The sequence below is a fragment of the Centruroides sculpturatus genome, unplaced genomic scaffold (assembly GCF_000671375.1).
Source record: "Centruroides sculpturatus isolate CEXI.00-Female unplaced genomic scaffold, Cexi_2.0 scaffold432, whole genome shotgun sequence".
Taxonomy (NCBI): domain Eukaryota; kingdom Metazoa; phylum Arthropoda; class Arachnida; order Scorpiones; family Buthidae; genus Centruroides; species Centruroides sculpturatus.
In genome coordinates, this window is record NW_019384724.1 from 302,772 (window position 1) to 321,695 (window position 18,924).

At 29.3% G+C, this 18,924-nt stretch overlaps 1 protein-coding gene across 1 annotated transcript in view; it reads right to left on the minus strand.

Annotated features, from left to right (window-relative positions):
- LOC111628091 (mRNA-capping enzyme-like) overlaps positions 1-18,924 on the minus strand; it is a gene marked incomplete at its 3' end in the record, with an annotated part of 85,622 nt that overhangs the window by 35,067 nt on the left and 31,631 nt on the right. Inside the window, exons 8-11 of the mRNA XM_023371811.1 lie at positions 17,354-17,462; positions 6,227-6,336; positions 1,057-1,160; positions 80-181 (exon numbers count right to left, since the gene is read on the minus strand). Coding sequence (XP_023227579.1) covers positions 80-181; positions 1,057-1,160; positions 6,227-6,336; positions 17,354-17,462 — 425 coding nt within the window. The remainder of the gene's footprint in view (positions 1-79; positions 182-1,056; positions 1,161-6,226; positions 6,337-17,353; positions 17,463-18,924) is intronic.

Genomic DNA, 18,924 nt, shown 5'->3' on the forward strand with positions numbered 1-18,924 from the left:
CTTTATTGAATGAATGATAATTTTGATTTAGTCTCATCTTTTAATTTTAAATACATGTTGAATTAAGGTACTTATTTACCTTGTTCCATCAGCTTTCCAACTAACTTTATAAGGCTTCAACTGAAGTAAATTTAAGTTTTCATTATCCATTGAAACTGGTTGGGATCCTGGAAAACCAGAACTGTAAAAACATTTCAAATTACTTTTGCATAAACATGAACATAATAGCTATTTAAATAAATTTTTAGAAAATAATCATACTAAAATATTGTTAAGTTTTGGGTTATTTTTGTGTATAATTTGGTCTATAGATAGGCAAGTATCATTATCATCTTAATAAATATTTTAATAATCGGAAACAAATTAATTGTAATTATAGAAATATTTAAAAGGGTAAATCATTGACTTGCTTCAAATCAAACTGTACACTCAATTAGTTAAATCATAATCATTCATCATTCATTCAATCATAAATTGATCATATAAAAATACCCCTCTGGCAGTGGCATAATTATAAAATTATAATTAATTATTAAATTTAATACAGGATGATGACAGCTTAACTGCCTACTCTAGTCCAAATTACTTAGTATCTTAATAACTCATTAGCTATATTATAGCCCAATAAAGATCCTTTTTTTTAAAAATAACTCTGCTTTTTGCTCTTACATTAATACTATTTAACATATTCATTTTTACTTAAACAATATATTGTTTACAACTTTTGTTTATGTAAATATAAATATATTAAAAAGATCTGTTTGTAATACTTGATTTTTAGAAATATTTAAAAATTTTAAAAAATTCAATAATGGAAGATATTTCTTTTTAAATTTTAAAAAATTTAAATTTTGTAAATTCCTTCATTCAATGAAGGAATTTTTAATTCTTGTATCACATACAAAACATTTTTCTTGATTAAATCTAGTAAAAATTAAATTCAGTAAATAATTATTTTCAGAACATTACTTAGAAATTAGTTTTGAATGAATTTATAATCAAATTTGCAGTAATAATAATTTACAAATTCATTATCAGATGATCTTTAATCTTTACCTGTTCCATTGACACATTTCTTGGCATTTTCTTTGAATTTGTGATAATTTTGGTTGTATAGTTATTACTGTAATTCCTGGAACTCCTTCCATAAAAGTTGGATTCTACATTATTTAAAATAAAGCAGAAATTTAATAATAAAACATCCTTATTAAAAATATCTAAAGATGCTTTAAATTTTTATATCTTTCTTATACATTTTTTAATTAAATTAATTTTTTAAACATTTTGAGTTATTATTATTATTAAATTTTGAATTTATATTATTCACAATATTATTATAAATAATAGAGCAAGGAACATTTTTTTAAATTAAAAAAGTAATAAAAGTAACTAATAGACAAAGTAACCCAAAAATATTTTTTCTTTTTCTATGACACTATTATAGTGATTCCATTTCCATTTATGACTACTTAACTCCCAGTGATAATATGGAATCAAAAGAAATTATAATACTTTGTAGAAAAGGGCTGGCAGAATTACAATTTAATAAAAAGTAAAATACATCTGGATACGAGTCCAATTGTGCTTGCCATGTCCAATCACCAGAAACAACTATTTTCATTGCAGAGACAACCTTTCTTTAGAAACTATGCCTCTGCACAAATATGTAAAACTGTTTAAAATGTGCAGAGGCATAGTCTCTAAAGAAAGGTTGTCTCTGCAATGGAAATAGTTGTTCCTGGTGATTGGACATGGCAAGCAAAATTGGATTCGTATCCAGATGTATTTTACTTTTTATTAAAATAGAAATTATAATGTTTGCTGAGGTACTTAGCCTACTGACTGATTAGTTTGAAGATATTGTTGAGGAAGAATCATTTGCTTTGTGAATGGAACCTTCCTGAATTGCTACATATATGTCATTGACACAAAAGTGTCATCCTTTCAATACTTTCTTCATAGGGCCAAACAGATGAAAATCACAAGGTGAAAGATCTGGGCTGTGAAAAGGACATGAAAAACCTTCCCATTGAATCTAATGTAGTATATCTTGCACAATATGTAATGTATGGTTATAAGTCATACAGTGATGCGACATTTTTTGTGAGCTTGCATGGTTGTTTTTATATGATAACAAACTATAAACATTTCAAAATTTTATAGTAACAAGTGGTAGTGATGTTTCACATTGGCAGAATTGAAATCCAATAATACTAGATCTTCATGATTGAAAAATATAGTAAGAATGATCTTTCTGGTGGACACCTGTAAACTGAACTTTTTCAGTCACATACCACAATCGCACTGACAGCTTTGTTTAGTTCCTGCTCAAAACACAATTAGTGGTTTTGAGAATATACTATACCAAGAGAAATGGAATGTCTCCAAATGAGACTTCAGTGCCTTTGCCTCTGTAACTTTGTGCTTGTTCTTACTGAAAAGATTGATTTCTGTGAAAACTCTATGTCTAAGTACCAACAATGTATGGTTATTTATGACTCTAGGTGTCTCAGTAATCCTTGCTGTTTTGGGCCCATGTGCAATAAGCACAGGTTGCACAAATGGTAGTTATGACACTGGATACTACTAAAGTAAGAATTAATACAAATTAGCAGAAAAAGCAATTGACAAATTTTGATTGGAATGAAAAAATATTATATTAGGTTGCAAGTAAAATGACTGTTTTTTAAAATTTAACTTTCTGGCCTTGTAGTTCAACTTTTTTCCATGTGAACAGTACTGTATGTTTGTGATTGGAAGAGCATACATATAATATGTGAATTTAAAAAATGTAATCTCATTTATATTTTGAGTTCCACATGTTTAAGAGTAATTTTTCTAATGGCATGGAGAAAGGAAATTAAATAATTTTCTTTTACAAGTATAAGCACAGACAATGCAGCCAAAGCAACCAAAATACCAATAAAACTTTTGGTGAAGGTTCTGTGAATGAACAGGCCACCAGACATTGGATCAAAAAATTTTATTCTGGGAATACAAATCTCAAAAATCAGAATCGAAGAACATCAATGAATCAGAACATCACCTGAATGTTTGGGAAATCATAGAAAGGTTGAACAAATTGGACATTATTCAACCATTTCTTGACATCTAAACATGTTAAGAAACATCAAGAAGCTTGACAAATGGGTACCACATGAACTGAGTAAGAGAGATAAGAAGCATCATTTGGAGATCTGCAGTTCTTTGTCACAAAAATGAAAATATTAAAATGAAATTCTTCCCTATCCACCTTATTCTCCAAACTTTTGCCAACAGATCATCACTTTTTTTTTTTATACATTTGGACAGTTTTTGGCAAGGAAAATCTTCAAGGAATTGGATGCAAAAGTACTTTTAATGACTTTCTGGTTTCTCATTCTCATGATTTATATCAAATTAGCATTAACGCATTTCTATTGCATTGGGAAAATTGTATTAAAATGTTGGTGGAGACAATTTTGATTGAATATGTAACTTTTAAGTTAAATTAATGAACAATCAAAGCCAGAAGTAAAAATTGACCATTTAATTTAATAACCAATTATTATTAGAACAATAAGAAATGAAGATTTACCACTGCACAAAATTATGAATCTATTGGAAAATTGTAATGGGGAATATCTTAACCTGTCCTACATTATTCCCGAAAATATTTGTGTTGACCTCATTGACCTGCGTGGGTGATCCTGAATATTTTTGTGTTTACATCAGAACATTTTTGATACTAGATGTCGCTATGCATCACAATTTTTATATTAAAACGAACTTTTAAAATATAATTTTTTTGTTTCTATATTATTGAATATATTTATTTTGTTTGTGAAACATAAAAAGATAATTTTTTTACGATACAGTAAACATGATTATTATTTTAAAAAATTTTTAAACTTAACATCGACGAAAATTCAACATGGCATCACAGGCAACAAAAAAAATTTTTAACATCGAATAGGTTAAATGCTATAAATACAATTATTATAAGGGCATTGCTAAACCAACTGTAGTAAGGGTTGCTATAGCAAATTATGGGATTGCCTTACTGGAGGTCTGGGGTGAATGGAATACCCCAGGAAGAAAGTCTAAAGACCTGTCTTTGGAAAATTTTTAATATATAATATCATCATCACAATGCTGGGCAAAAATTTTTAATCAATTTTTAATTTATTTAATTTAAAATATATGTTCTCCATCTCAAATTAGTTGTCTTGCTCCTGTACATCATACTTTTGCTGTTAGCAATAGTGTCATGCCGATCATCTCTAACTCCTTTCAGAGAAAAATTTTTTAATTGAAATAACGTTGACTTCTAGTTTGCACCATAAATTCATATATAGTTAATTGGGGCCTCATGCTCCTAAGCTTTCCATATCTGGTCTCAATTTTCATCTATCTAACTGTTCTTGAAGTTAAGAAAGGACAGACAAACTGGCGACAGTGGGAATTTATAGGTCTACAATTTTTTCAAATTGCAAACCAATAATACTATTAAATAATGTAATTACAAAATAATATATAAATAAACAAAATTTTGTCATTTGAAACAATGGACAAGGGTAGCTGAGTCCTAGCTAATTACAGAACTCCTTTTAGCTAAAGACTTATATTGTTACTTTGCCTACAATTTGGAAAATGGAACTCCATGAAATTTGAAAACAATAAATAAAATAAATAAGTCAAGACTGTTTTGTATTTATTTACAGTAGAGCGTTGTTTATCCGAATCAATTGGGGACTGGGGTGGTTCGGATAAGTTATTTTTCGGATAACGAATCATGTACGAAAAAATATATTAATTTATCCCATGTTGAAATTTCTCTCCATTGCGTGTCGCTTCGCGTTGAATTTTTGTCGATGTTAAGCCTAACGAAGACTATTGTATCATTAAAAATTATTTTTTTATTTTGTACAAACAAAATAAATATATTGAAAAATATAAAAACAATAAAAAATTATACTTCAGATGTTAATTTAGTATCAAAAACATAAAATATTTGAGTAGCCCGAGAAATAGCCGAAGATTGCAGCGCCACAGCACTAGCAAAAATTTAAATTTTCCGACTGGAATGCTTTCGGATAATGGATGTTTCGGATAACCAGCTTTCGGATAAACAATGCTCTACTGTATTTACTTCTTTTACTTGTGTAAAAAGATGTCCTTGTGAGATAAAATCATACCACCAACTCACTCTTCAGTAAAAACATAATTGCAATCAATCTTATTGTTTATCTTTAACTTTTAATCTTAAGACTTTGAATCTATTATTTAACTGAATTTTAGTTTATCTGTAGTATATTAATTTTCCCTTTAACTTAAAAACTAAATATGTAATATGGAACATTGTATTTCTATAGCAACATTTAGTTTGCATTTTATTTGAGTGCATAAAACTACTAAAAATAAGTGTTCAAGTAAGTTAATTTTTTCTTAAGATAATATAACAGAATATGAGTTTTAAAAATCTTAGAGTAAGTAACAAAGGTACAATGCATATGTTAAACCATACAGTAAAATTGACATTTGATTAGTTTATAATTAAACTAAAATAGATAAATTAAATATATTATTAATAGTACATTGTTTGTTTAATTTTTTCTTGTATTATGCTTTCATTATCACTCAACCTTCACACTCTTTGCTCTGTCTACTAATCCTCAAACTTCTGAAGGTCCTTTGCAATTTACTCATAAGAATGAACTACCTATTGTTGTCACTCAGTTGACTTTTAATATAGGAATTCCACTTTCTATTGTCCATATCTGAGAATGGCCCATTAACTGGGTCAAAAACATTAGTATTCTACTTCACTCACTGTTAAAAATGCATCAATTAATTCAAACATTTACTCATTTACATATGCAGTTGTTCTATGTTAATGAAAATCTCATCATTTCTATCATCTTGTCTGTTAGTTTGTTTACAATTTAATAATTTCATTGGCTTATAGACTAACATGTAATACATATAAATATTATATAATAAGCAAAATACATTCTGAACTGTGTATTAAAGTTTCTCCCCTGCTCAATACAATGAACATAAGATTTAAAATTCAAAATAAACTGCTTGCTAAAAGTTATATTAAAAAATTTACAAATTTTAATTGCTATTAATTGTAATCAAAAATGCTTATAATTTTAACTTACAAAAACTGACTTTAAGATAAAAAATTAATTAAATACTTCACTAAATTACTTCTATTCAATAAGAAAATGTTTCTAATTACTTTTTTATTAAATTCTCTTCTCCGTTTACGACCAGAATCTGAATTATCAAACTGGCTTTCATTTTGTGTCGTTTCGACAGAACATCCATCATCATCAAAATTATCAGGTTCTTGAATAAATAAAAAATATTTTAGTGTAACATTTATTTTAATTATAAATAATAATAATAATAATAATAATAATAATAATAATAATAATAATAATAATAATAAGGTAGGGACACCCATGCCAGTAAGGTCTATGGGGAGAAATGAAGCTAAGAGTGACCACACACCCACATTCTGTGGAGATAATCATTATGGTAGTAACCAGATCGAAGTTTGATACCGGCTCGGACGTCGCCCGGGTTAACAAGGTCCGCGTTCGTGGGTTAGGCAGAGGCTCACGTTCGAAAAATAGGCTCCAGTCTCCCTTGGTTACCGGTGGCGAAAGCAGCGCCGGCCCAAGCATGGCTACTGCAATGCCTCAACAGATGTGAGGAATCAACCTAGCCTTGGTGTTTCTGTGGCAATGCATCCACAGACCACAAAGGCTGGAAAACCACGCCAACAGATGAAATGGACATCAGAAGTGAACGAGTTTATCATCCGTACTTACTACACAATCACAAAACTCGAAACAAACATGACATCATACAGACAACAACTACACCATAGATTCACACAACGACATCCTCACCTCACTGTCACCGAACAAAGGGTTGTCGATCAAAAAAGAACAATTATACATAACAACCTTATCCCACAAACAACACGAACTTATCAAACAACAGGTTGCTGATCAAATACATCAACAAACAGAAACATTTAACATTATTAATGAAGATCACATAACTTGTCAGGATAATCCAGCAACAAGCATTGATAATAGCACACATACAACAACTACCACTAATGATATTACCAGGAACTTCCTCATCCATCACTGATAACATAGACATAGAATTAGTTAATACACTCTCACTTATATTTCAGGAAACACTAAATATACAGGTACAGATCCCACACAAAGACCATGAATACCGAAAATCAACACATCAAAGGGAAAACACTAAATTATGTAAACACTCACTTACTACCACACTACATCCATTTAATTTCTACTCTCTCAGACATTCATACATTAGTTTATGCTGGGGCAGTCACAGTAGTGACACACCATGGACTGAGAATACAATTGCAGACAGACACATACAAAACACAATTCTATCATGAGCCTGCCTGGCAGAGACAAATAGAAACACAAATAAATGACATTAGACAGCAATTAGGCAGGCTGACACAATACACTAAAAACAACATAACACTCAAATTAAAGAAACAACTCAAAAACATTTCCAACAAACTCAAAACACACACAAAACATGAACATCACAACACACATTACAGAATACATCGATACACTAAAACAAACTCGCAGCAAAAGCACGTAGACTCAAACGATACAAAACATGCACACTACGAAAACAACAAAATAAATTATTCACAAACAATGAAAAACTTTTCTACAGACAAATCAGTACAAAACAAACACTGATGCACAACACAGTGGCACACAAACAGAAGAAAAACTCTCAACTTATTGTTCTTCTCTTTGGTCCAATGCTGTTACACACAATGCTGATGCAGGCTAGATCGAGGAGGAGAACAGAAACTTGCACAACATACCAACTATGCCCTGTGCTGAAATAAATTTACACGACATCCTCTACGCTGTTAACAGAACACACAACTGGAAGACACCTGGTGTAGACAACATTCACAATTTCTGGTATAAAAAATTTACATCACTGCACTAAGAACTAGCTAAACATCTAACACACATCATCATCAATCCACAAGACATGCCAAAATTTTTTACTCGGCATCACCTGCAGGAAACCTAAAAACAACAATACTACAATACAGACCAATTACATGTCTCCCAACACTACAAATTATTGACATCCTGTATCACAAACAAAATATACAAACATGTTGAAGAACATTACATTCTCACGGAACAACAAAAAGGTTGCCATAGAAATCACAGGAGATGCAAAGAACAGTTACTCATAGATTCAGTCATTCTACAGCAAGCACACAAACAACACAGAAACATACACATGGCATATATACACTACAGAATAGCATTCGACAGTGTTCCACACAGTTGGCTGCTACATATTCTACACATGNCTACGCTGTTAACAGAACACACAACTGGAAGACACCTGGTGTAGACAACATTCACAATTTCTGGTATAAAAAATTTACATCACTGCACTAAGAACTAGCTAAACATCTAACACACATCATCATCAATCCACAAGACATGCCAAAATTTTTTACTCGGCATCACCTGCAGGAAACCTAAAAACAACAATACTACAATACAGACCAATTACATGTCTCCCAACACTACAAATTATTGACATCCTGTATCACAAACAAAATATACAAACATGTTGAAGAACATTACATTCTCACGGAACAACAAAAAGGTTGCCATAGAAATCACAGGAGATGCAAAGAACAGTTACTCATAGATTCAGTCATTCTACAGCAAGCACACAAACAACACAGAAACATACACATGGCATATATACACTACAGAATAGCATTCGACAGTGTTCCACACAGTTGGCTGCTACATATTCTACACATGTTCAAGATACATCCATCACTCATTGCATTCTTCCAAAACACTATCCAGCACTGGAGAACAACACTACATCTCATCTTAGTAACACTTCCATACAAACAAACCAAATATTCATTAGGCGAGGAATTTTTCAAGGAGATTCCTTCAATCCTCTCTGGTTCTGCCTAGCCCTGAACCCATTATCCAACATGTTAAACAACACGTAAAATGGCTACAATATTAGACATGAAAAAACAACACAGTTTATGCTGTTACATCTCATGTACATGCACAACTTAAAACTTTATGAATCCACACAAAAACAACTTCATCAACTCCTACAAATCACACATTCACACACTAAGGACATACGAATGGAGTTTGGCTTAGACAAATGCAAAACACTTCACATAGAAAAAGGAGTCCTGAAGAAAGAAGATTTTGCACTTGGAAATGGAGACATTATTGAATCCATGGAAGAGGGCGAGTTCTACAAGTATTTAGGATTCCAACAGGCCAAACTAATAGAACATACACAAATAAAGCAAAGATTAATTAAAGAATACCAAAGTAGGTTAAATGCTATCCTCAGAACATAGTTAAAGCAATAAACACATATGTCGTCCCAGTACTCATATACTCTTTTGTAGTTATACATTGGACTCACACAGAACTTGAACAACTCCAAAGGAAAACAAGAACAACACTTACTATGCACAAACAACATCATCCTAAATCTGCCACAGAAAGATTAACCCTTCCACGTAAAGATGGCGGACGTGGCCTGATTGACATAGTTAACCTTCACTACAACAAATACAGTCATTACGAGAGTTTTTCTACAAGAAACAAGAAACATCACAGTTACATAAACCAGTAACTCTAGCAGACTCAAATAACACACCACTAAACTTACACTCACATCATACGGACAGGACACAACATATAAAAAGCATAGACATCATTAAGCAATCGTGGGCTTAAAAAACACTTCATGGCAAGCATCCTTATGACCTGGCCCAGGATTTTGTAGACAAAACTGCGTCAAATAGCTGGTTAGATCGAGGATGCCTCTTTTGGGAGACGGAAGGATTTATGATTGCCATACAGGATCACATCATAAATACTAAAACTACAGAAAACACATAATCAAGTAGCAAATTTACACCAAGAGCTTGCAAACAAACACAAATTATTAGACATCCACAAACCATACTACAAATATATTCCACAGACAGTATTGGAAAATAACATGCACAAAATGTACTACGACAGAGCCATAATCACAGATAAGACAATTTACAATAGACCAGGCATCACATTCATTGATAAACAAAGTAAAATCACATACATTATAGACATAGCCATTCCAAACACTCACAATGTACAAAACACATGCACTGAAAAAATTAGTAAGTACACAGAACTCGCCCAGGAAATAAGGCATCTGTGGAGGATGGATAGGGTGCTTGTTGTACCTGTCGTTCTCGCCTGTACAGGTGTCATATCCCACACACTGCACAAAAGCCTGGGAACATTACAATTGAATAGAAATACATACATCACACTATAGAAGGCCACTATATTGAATACATGCCATATTGTTAGGAAATTTCTGAATACAGACACTGACACACTTATTTAATTTTTGTTTTTGGTTACTATGCCTTGACTCTGGTCCAGCATAGTACATAGCCACTGGTGTGAACCGAGTATAATCCACGAAACCCATTATAATACTGTAATAATAATCTTTATTAATTCGATTTGACTTTCATGTTTACAAGAAAATAAAAAAGAAACAATCAATAAGTACTCATAATAATACTCAAATAAGTAACATATACATAAATACAATAACTAGCTTCTTATTTTGAATAACGTATTATATAAATATACATAAGGATTTATGTTTATACAAAATTATTAAACAAGGTTAGTGTTTATTATTATTATAATGTAATAAATGTAGCAAATGTTGAAAAACCTTACATACTTTGAACAAAGTTATAGAACTAATTTTATCATCAAGCAAAGTATAAAAATTAAATTCATAACCCAAAAAAAGATTCCTTTAGCTATTCTAAAGGCTCACCTGAAGTAAATGTTTCTTAATATCTTCAATAACCAAATTACAAAAGGAGCATTTACTGTTTATTATTCTTTTACTATTAAGAAAAATAGAAGAAACATTTAATCAAAGCTGTATTATTAAAGATTTTATCTTGTAGACCATGAAAATGATGATGTATTTAGCCAGTTATCCAATTAATAAACTCCAAATACCTTTAAAATGCAGTCTATTTTAAAAAACTTATCTAATGTTTTCAGTCAAANTAATTAATTAAATTTAATTTACCCTTAAGCCCCAAACCCGAGATATCTCGAGCAAGTTACATAACATTACATAAAACGTGGTCCTTAAGGGGAGTTTTGAAAAATTTTTTTTTGTTTTTGAATTTTTGGAATGTTTTTTAAGTCTTTTTTCTTCGGTAAAGTTATTTAAAGCTGCTTTCTGATGTCGAAAACCACCTCCAATAGTTTTTAAATTTTTTAAATTAATATATTTTATTTTATATAAATTTAATTAATTAGGGGGGGTTGGAAATCACAATAAAATTTTTAATTTTTTAAAAATATTTAAAAATATAGGCCTAGTTAGTAGTCACCCTACTTTAAACCCTTGTCCTCTCGAGATATCTGAGAGAATGTCCCGGGAAATCTGACTCCAGCTGTGTTCAAGGTCATCCAGCTGTGTAAACAATGACTCATTGGTGTCAAATTTCACAGAAAGGCGAGACAAAGGAAAATAAAGTTTAAAGCTTTTTCTTCAAAATTAACGCATTTCTTTCGTTTTTTTTCAGTTTTAAGTATTTTTTATGATTAATTACATTAATATCAAAAATTGTTCAGGGCTTAAGGAGTTAATTAAAGAAATTTTGTTCCATTTAACTCTTAACATAAACATAAAACATTTAAAACATAAGTTATCATCATTTGTTATGTGTCTACATTTTAAAACATTTTAATCTCATTTTTGAGAATGTTAAAACCATTTTTTTCCTTTCTCATTACTATTTAATTTATTTTAGGATCAAATTTCTAAGGAATCAAATAAAGCATCTCATAAATATAAATTATTAGTTATTCTTGATGTATACTTTTACTTGATTTTCATCTCTACTTTTGATAGTCTCATGCTTTGTTAGATTGAAAAATTTCATTATATTGTTCAATTTTTTTTTACTTCAGATTCTAAAGATTTCCGAAAATTTCCATTCAATAAAGACTTATTGTTTTAGTTTATGTTTTAAAATATTTACTTTTGAATGTTTGACAGTTTATTATAAAAATGTATTATGCAATACACTGTTATAAACCTTTGCAATAATGTATTTACATTTAATTGAGAAGAAGTCAAATTATGAGAAATTTAATCAGATGAAAACCATGAAAGATAAAATATTTACCATTACACCATTCAGGCAATGGAGGAGCTGGAGGAGTATCAGCCGGATCTCCATATCGTGTGTAAAGTTCTGTTAAATAATCACTTTTATAAATACCAGGAGGTCGAGCCTAAAATGTTATTTAAAAATTTTAAAAAGTATTAAATCTTGTATTGAGAAATTCACATCCATGCATATTTCCAAGATAATGTATAAAACAACATATTGAAAATAATTGACAAAAAGCACAGGAGTTATTAAGCTTCAAAGAGGATGAACAAAATCGTACCACACTCACCCTCATACATACAGAAAAAACCCCTGAATTTTTTTCCATTTCTTGCCGTTTCAAGGTGTCCTGAGTCCAAAAATTAAAACTCTTGAGATGTCACTTTTGACCAATTGCCATACTTTCCCTAAGTTATATATAACAACTAAGAAAGTAAAAATAAATGTAACTAATTTACAAAATGCCAAATTTTAAGTTCTAATACATGATAAAGTTCTGCTGTCTTTACTAGATCATTTTTAGATTTCTACCAATAATGAGAATCTTCAAATTTATCAAAACATAAAAATTCTTTTACTATGTTATAAAACTCTGTTGTAACTTAAATGAAATTTATTATGCAAACCATAACTTTAAAATATTTTACAAATACTTTGTGACCATTACCAAAAATTAATATCTTATGAGGAATCAATTCTTTTTTCAAGTTTTGATTTTGATAATCTGATTAAAAATAATTATGAAAATTTCAATAAATAATGCACTAATAAATAGGGACAACAACAGTAATAAGCTCCTAATTTTAGATTAAGAAAACACAGTATTTTGAAATGATTTTTGAATGACATCATTAAAAATATTTATGATTACATCAATGACAATTCAAATAGTGTTAACAGTTATGAACTGAATTAACAGTTAAGCCTTAAGTGAACTCTATTTTCTTCTTAATTAATTTAAATTTAAGTTAATTAATTAATTAAATTTAATTTACCCTTAAGCCCCAAACCCGAGATATCTCGAGCAAGTTACATAACATTACATAAAACGTGGTCCTTAAGGGGAGTTTTGAAAAATTTTTTTTTGTTTTTGAATTTTTGGAATGTTTTTTAAGTCTTTTTTCTTCGGTAAAGTTATTTAAAGCTGCTTTCTGATGTCGAAAACCACCTCCAATAGTTTTTAAATTTTTTAAATTAATATATTTTATTTTATATAAATTTAATTAATTAGGGGGGGTTGGAAATCACAATAAAATTTTTAATTTTTTAAAAATATTTAAAAATATAGGCCTAGTTAGTAGTCACCCTACTTTAAACCCTTGTCCTCTCGAGATATCTGAGAGAATGTCCCGGGAAATCTGACTCCAGCTGTTCTCAAGGTCATCCAGCTGTGTAAACAATGACTCATTGGTGTCAAATTTCACAGAAAGGCGAGACAAAGGAAAATAAAGTTTAAAGCTTTTTCTTCAAAATTAACGCATTTCTTTCGTTTTTTTTCAGTTTTAAGTATTTTTTATGATTAATTACATTAATATCAAAAATTGTTCAGGGCTTAAGGAGTTAATTAAAGAAATTTTGTTCCATTTAACTCTTAACATAAACATAAAACATTTAAAACATAAGTTATCATCATTTGTTATGTGTCTACATTTTAAAACATTTTAATCTCATTTTTGAGAATGTTAAAACCATTTTTTTCCTTTCTCATTACTATTTAATTTATTTTAGGATCAAATTTCTAAGGAATCAAATAAAGCATCTCATAAATATAAATTATTAGTTATTCTTGATGTATACTTTTACTTGATTTTCATCTCTACTTTTGATAGTCTCATGCTTTGTTAGATTGAAAAATTTCATTATATTGTTCAATTTTTTTTTACTTCAGATTCTAAAGATTTCCGAAAATTTCCATTCAATAAAGACTTATTGTTTTAGTTTATGTTTTAAAATATTTACTTTTGAATGTTTGACAGTTTATTATAAAAATGTATTATGCAATACACTGTTATAAACCTTTGCAATAATGTATTTACATTTAATTGAGAAGAAGTCAAATTATGAGAAATTTAATCAGATGAAAACCATGAAAGATAAAATATTTACCATTACACCATTCAGGCAATGGAGGAGCTGGAGGAGTATCAGCCGGATCTCCATATCGTGTGTAAAGTTCTGTTAAATAATCACTTTTATAAATACCAGGAGGTCGAGCCTAAAATGTTATTTAAAAATTTTATATTATAATTATAGACATTGAAATACATATGTGTTTTTTGTAAAAAATTAATCAATTAAATTATAATATTTAAATTTATACTATAAAAATCAAATTATAAAACTCTTACTCAACATATACAATAATTATCTGTTTTTAATTAAATCTGTGTTTTGATTTTTCTGATAGTTCACAATAGTGATAGAATTGACAATAGTTTGACATCTAATCTAGAAATATTTTTGTCGATTAAGTAAATTATAATTAATAAGATACTTTTACTTCTAATAATAAATACAAAATTGTTTAAACTGTTTAAATTGTTTTTTAAACTCATTCATTCTTGAAGTCGTCTTAGATTCATAATTTAAATAAATTAAGATACTGTAGTATATATATTTTAATATTAATACAGTAGAACCTTCTTATTGTAATCACTCATCTATACAGATAGTAATAATTGACTGATTACATTAAGTGATGTAGGTAAACAAAAGACAAATAATAAAAATTCTGATTTTATTGACTCTAAAAAAATGCCAGAAAAAGGCATATTAAAACAATTACAAAATGTATAATTTAAAGATTTATTAATTATAGTTCAGTGAACGGTTGTCTCTTTAATCCGAAATAATTCTTTTGGCAGACTATCTTACAGTAAGTCAGGTTAAGAAACTCTTTTATTGTATTTTCACATATACATTTTGGGCTAGTTTTATTTTTCTAGTCACTCTTCAGTGCTACAGGAAGTACACATTACAAACATTGAGTTGACAAATATAATAACACTAGCTTACCCATTGCGCATTGCTGCGATCTCAGAAGAAACGAAATTCAAACAAACTCGTTATGATAAAATTCAATTTACATTTTATCATTTTTATTGAAATTTATTATTATTATTCATTTTCATCGGGAAAACATTTCAAAGTGTCATTTCAATTCTATTTATTTATTGGAGTGTTTGTGGATACACAATATTTTTTGTTTTTCTGTCTGGTGCATGCATGAATAAATCAGAAGGTTTTCCGACGCGAGCTGGCCACATACAGTTGTACATGCGAGAAGCACGGATTCTCCAAATTTAGCCCATACACTTGCAGCGATTGTCAAAAGTGCGATATTCCCCATTTTTATATATATACTAGCTGCAAGGACCCTCTTTGCTGGGTTTTTATTTATTCGTACATTTGTATGTAATATATATAAAAAACTGTTTTTCTAAGTAATCTAGAATCTAGCTGCACGGACCCGCTTCGCTGGGCAAAAAGTAACGATAGTGAAGATTAAGATAATTACATTATAGCTAATCTTACCCATTTTCACAGAATGCAAGAATTAGGTCCCCCGTTTCCAGACTAATTAGAGAATTTTTACGTTTAGTCAAACAAACAATTTTCAACGTTTCTGGAACGTTTACAATCGTTCTATAATCAAACCAATATTCGAATTTTATGTATGAATTTAATTCGAACAAATTCGAACAAAACATTCAAAATAGAAAGCCATTTTCAACCACTTTCAGCCTCATATCTCCCGCACCCTTATAGCTATCAAGACGCAACCACCCCTATGCACGAATGGAGACTTGGGGCTACCACCACATACAAACACCATTCACGTGCGATGTGTAATTTTGGCGAAAAAGTGAAATATAAGGACATACATGTCCATTTTTATATATATAGATTTTTAATCCTTTATAATTTTGATTATTTAATTGCTCCTTCCTCTCTTCCTTGGCATGTTGTGAAATTTCTGATAGTTGGATAATAAACCGTTTTATTGTAATTTGTCTTTTTAAATTATTTTGAGTTGATATTAAAATTTGGAAAAGGGGGATCCCTAGATTGGTAAAATAGGNAGCTGCTTTCTGATGTCGAAAACCACCTCCAATAGTTTTTAAATTTTTTAAATTAATATATTTTATTTTATATAAATTTAATTAATTAGGGGGGGTTGGAAATCACAATAAAATTTTTAATTTTTTAAAAATATTTAAAAATATAGGCCTAGTTAGTAGTCACCCTACTTTAAACCCTTGTCCTCTCGAGATATCTGAGAGAATGTCCCGGGAAATCTGACTCCAGCTGTTCTCAAGGTCATCCAGCTGTGTAAACAATGACTCATTGGTGTCAAATTTCACAGAAAGGCGAGACAAAGGAAAATAAAGTTTGAAGCTTTTTCTTCAAAATTAACGCATTTCTTTCGTTTTTTTTCAGTTTTAAGTATTTTTTATGATTAATTACATTAATATCAAAAATTGTTCAGGGCTTAAGGAGTTAATTAAAGAAATTTTGTTCCATTTAACTCTTAACATAAACATAAAACATTTAAAACATAAGTTATCATCATTTGTTATGTGTCTACATTTTAAAACATTTTAATCTCATTTTTGAGAATGTTAAAACCATTTTTTTCCTTTCTCATTACTATTTAATTTATTTTAGGATCAAATTTCTAAGGAATCAAATAAAGCATCTCATAAATATAAATTATTAGTTATTCTTGATGTATACTTTTACTTGATTTTCATCTCTACTTTTGATAGTCTCATGCTTTGTTAGATTGAAAAATTTCATTATATTGTTCAATTTTTTTTTACTTCAGATTCTAAAGATTTCCGAAAATTTCCATTCAATAAAGACTTATTGTTTTAGTTTATGTTTTAAAATATTTACTTTTGAATGTTTGACAGTTTATTATAAAAATGTATTATGCAATACACTGTTATAAACCTTTGCAATAATGTATTTACATTTAATTGAGAAGAAGTCAAATTATGAGAAATTTAATCAGATGAAAACCATGAAAGATAAAATATTTACCATTACACCATTCAGGCAATGGAGGAGCTGGAGGAGTATCAGCCGGATCTCCATATCGTGTGTAAAGTTCTGTTAAATAATCACTTTTATAAATACCAGGAGGTCGAGCCTAAAATGTTATTTAAAAATTTTATATTATAATTATAGACATTGAAATACATATGTGTTTTTTGTAAAAAATTAATCAATTAAATTATAATATTTAAATTTATACTATAAAAATCAAATTATAAAACTCTTACTCAACATATACAATAATTATCTGTTTTTAATTAAATCTGTGTTTTGATTTTTCTGATAGTTCACAATAGTGATAGAATTGACAATAGTTTGACATCTAATCTAGAAATATTTTTGTCGATTAAGTAAATTATAATTAATAAGATACTTTTACTTCTAATAATAAATACAAAATTGTTTAAACTGTTTAAATTGTTTTTTAAACTCATTCATTCTTGAAGTCGTCTTAGATTCATAATTTAAATAAATTAAGATACTGTAGTATATATATTTTAATATTAATACAGTAGAACCTTCTTATTGTAATCACTCATCTATACAGATAGTAATAATTGACTGATTACATTAAGTGATGTAGGTAAACAAAAGACAAATAATAAAAATTCTGATTTTATTGACTCTAAAAAAATGCCAGAAAAAGGCATATTAAAACAATTACAAAATGTATAATTTAAAGATTTATTAATTATAGTTCAGTGAACGGTTGTCTCTTTAATCCGAAATAATTCTTTTGGCAGACTATCTTACAGTAAGTCAGGTTAAGAAACTCTTTTATTGTATTTTCACATATACATTTTGGGCTAGTTTTATTTTTCTAGTCACTCTTCAGTGCTACAGGAAGTACACATTACAAACATTGAGTTGACAAATATAATAACACTAGCTTACCCATTGCGCATTGCTGCGATCTCAGAAGAAACGAAATTCAAACAAACTCGTTATGATAAAATTCAATTTACATTTTATCATTTTTATTGAAATTTATTATTATTATTCATTTTCATCGGGAAAACATTTCAAAGTGTCATTTCAATTCTATTTATTTATTGGAGTGTTTGTGGATACACAATATTTTTTGTTTTTCTGTCTGGTGCATGCATGAATAAATCAGAAGGTTTTCCGACGCGAGCTGGCCACATACAGTTGTACATGCGAGAAGCACGGATTCTCCAAATTTAGCCCATACACTTGCAGCGATTGTCAAAAGTGCGATATTCCCCATTTTTATATATATACTAGCTGCAAGGACCCTCTTTGCTGGGTTTTTATTTATTCGTACATTTGTATGTAATATATATAAAAAACTGTTTTTCTAAGTAATCTAGAATCTAGCTGCACGGACCCGCTTCGCTGGGCAAAAAGTAACGATAGTGAAGATTAAGATAATTACATTATAGCTAATCTTACCCATTTTCACAGAATGCAAGAATTAGGTCCCCCGTTTCCAGACTAATTAGAGAATTTTTACGTTTAGTCAAACAAACAATTTTCAACGTTTCTGGAACGTTTACAATCGTTCTATAATCAAACCAATATTCGAATTTTATGTA